Source organism: Hevea brasiliensis, chromosome 13 (assembly GCF_030052815.1).
Source record: "Hevea brasiliensis isolate MT/VB/25A 57/8 chromosome 13, ASM3005281v1, whole genome shotgun sequence".
In the NCBI taxonomy this organism is placed as follows: domain Eukaryota; kingdom Viridiplantae; phylum Streptophyta; class Magnoliopsida; order Malpighiales; family Euphorbiaceae; genus Hevea; species Hevea brasiliensis.
The window spans coordinates 6,945,025-6,947,644 of NC_079505.1; the positions used below are offsets into that span (position 1 = coordinate 6,945,025).

At 34.0% G+C, this 2,620-nt stretch overlaps 1 protein-coding gene across 1 annotated transcript; it reads left to right on the forward strand.

Annotated features, from left to right (window-relative positions):
- Window positions 1-256: 256 nt before the first annotated feature.
- LOC131171786 (alkane hydroxylase MAH1-like) lies at window positions 257-1,978 on the forward strand. Its single transcript, XM_058131724.1, has one exon. The coding sequence runs from the start codon at window positions 305-307 to the stop codon at window positions 1,856-1,858; it is 1,554 nt and encodes a 517-aa protein (XP_057987707.1). The 5' UTR covers window positions 257-304; the 3' UTR covers window positions 1,859-1,978.
- The last annotated feature ends 642 nt before the right edge of the window (window positions 1,979-2,620 follow it).

Here is a 2,620-nt window from a genome sequence, read left to right on the forward strand (position 1 = left end):
CGTTAATTGAGATTTTTTTATTGTCATTTCTATATTAATTTAGTGTATTTAAAATTATTATTTAAAAATATTTTTTAATAAAATTAAATTTTACTATATACACACACACAGCAATAATTCATTGTGATTGATATATATTATTGACAGGACACAATTTTTTTTTTTATTAAAATGCTAATTTAAATCCCAAAATAGTCATCACTTGATCTATAAATATCTATAGCTTGGCTTAGGCTATTTCAAAGCGAAGCAACATAGCGGAGTTGCTTATCCAAAAACAAAAAAGATACTCAACATAGCTTGAATGAACATGTTCGGGTCTACACTGATAATAGCAGCATTTCTCTCCATTGTTTTTATTCTTCTTCTTCTATGGCTTTCGAGGTGGAATAGAAGAAGTAGCTATGTAAGCATCGATTGGCCTGTTTTCGGGATGATTCCTGGTCTTCTTTGCAACTTGTCTCATATCCATGATTTTGCCACTTTTATTCTTCAACAAAATAAAGGCACTTTTCTGTTCAAAGGACCTTGGTTCTTTGGCATGGATTTTTTGTTGATTAGCGATCCCATGAACGTCCATTATGTTCTGAGCAAGAACTTCCCCAACTATCCCAAGGGCCCTGAGTTCAGAGAGATTTTTGAACCTCTGGGAGATGGAATTTTCAATTCTGATTCTGATAGCTGGAGTATTCAGAGGAGAATATTTCACTCTTTATTAGTCAAGAACAAGAGGTTCGATTTGGCTGTAGAGATCACTTTGAGGCAAAAGATCTTAAATGGCTTATTTCCACTTCTGGAAAATGTTTCACAAGTAGACATGCAAGATGTGTTTCAGCGATTCACGTTTGATAATATCTGCCGGTTGGTTTTAGGCTTTGACCCAAATTCCCTTTCTATTGAATTCCCTGAAATTGCTTATCAGAAAGCTTTTGATGATATAGAGGAGATCATCATTTACCGGCATGCATTGCCTGCAAGCATTTGGAAGTTGCAAAGATGGCTTCAGATTGGGAATGAGAAGAAGTTCAAGAAATCTTGGAAGATTTTTGATGATTTTTTGGAGCAATGTATTATAAGAAAGCGAGAGCAAGTAGGCCAAAGCTGCAAAGATCAAATGGAAGGAGAGGGTTTCGACTTGTTAACATACTTTCTGGCAGAAGATAATGATTTTGCAAAAGTAGCAGCAGAAAGTGGCATTCTGATTAAATCAAACAAGTTTCTAAGAGACATGGCATTTAATCTCTTGGTAGCTGGGAGAGACACCATAGGTGCTGGTCTTGTCTGGCTCTTCTGGCTTGTCGGAACTCACCCATTTGTAGAGCAAAAGATTTTGGAAGAGATCAAAGCAAATTTAGGTGCAAAAACAAGTGAAAAATGGAGGGTTTTCAGTATTGAAGAGGGAAGGAAACTAGTTTATCTCCATGCAGTTATATGTGAAGTTTTGAGGCTGTATCCACCAGCACCTTTCGAACACAAAGTGGCAATTGAAGAAGATATTTTTCCAAGTGGACATAATGTTCCTAGAAATATGAGGATTCTGTTCTCTTTCTACGCAATGGGCAGGATGGAAGAAATATGGGGTAAAGATTGCTTGGAATTCAAACCAGAGAGGTGGATTTCAGAGGGAGGAAGAATCAAACATGTGCCGTCTTACAAGTTCGTAGCATTCAATGCAGGACCCAGGAGTTGCATAGGTAAGGAGTTGGCATTCCTACAAATGAAAGCAATTGCTGCTTCTGTTATATGGAATTATTCTCTTCAAGTGGTTGAAAACCATTCTGTTAGTCCAAATGTTTCTGTATTACTTTATACGAAAAGAGGTTTGAAGGTTAGGGTTTTAAAGAGATTTGCTCCTTGAAGATATTAATCTACCTGATGGAATCACTTATGTGTAATTGGTTAATAAGTTGGTCATTAAGCAAATCTAGAAGTTTTTGTATTCCAATGTTATCTATGTAAGTCTTATCTTAGAATCGGATATATATACCTTATTAATGTATGAATATCACGTTATGTAAAATTATGGTAAGTCCAGTCTAAAATTATATGGTGCAATCTATTTAAAAATATGATTTATTAAATTTTTATTGGTTAGATATATTTTAATAAAATCCATCTCTAAAATAAATTCACTTCAAAGTAAGCACTCCATTATTTTTTTTTATTTATCTATTTTATTATTACTATTATTTAATATGAGAAAAAAATCTTAAATTTAGAATTAATAAGTAAAATTATTAAAAACATAATTAAACAACAAAGTACTCCTTTTATAAAATATTAAAATGAACAAAATTGTACCGTACTTACAAAAGCAGACAACAGTGATAATTACCTAGTTATCTTAAAACCATATCAGATCACATCAAACAAAAACATACTCTTCAGACCTCTATACCTTCTATGAAGATGGATTACTATCTTCTCTCCCGTCTCTACCTGCCAGGCACTCTTCTCCTCGAGCCATTTTTTGTGTAGCAACACTCATCAAACTGTTTAATTCTGTCATCTGCTGCAGAGAAATTGATGAGGCTTTTATGAAAAATGATAAATTGGAGACTTTGCCATTCCTAGACTGACGCATTCACTTGAATCTCGTACTGAAAACACCTTCCGTAAT

Excerpts from the sequence above, each read along its gene's own strand:
- LOC131171786 (XM_058131724.1), top strand. The coding sequence starts at position 305 with ATGAACATGTTCGGGTCTACACTGATAATAGCAGCATTTCTCTCCATT.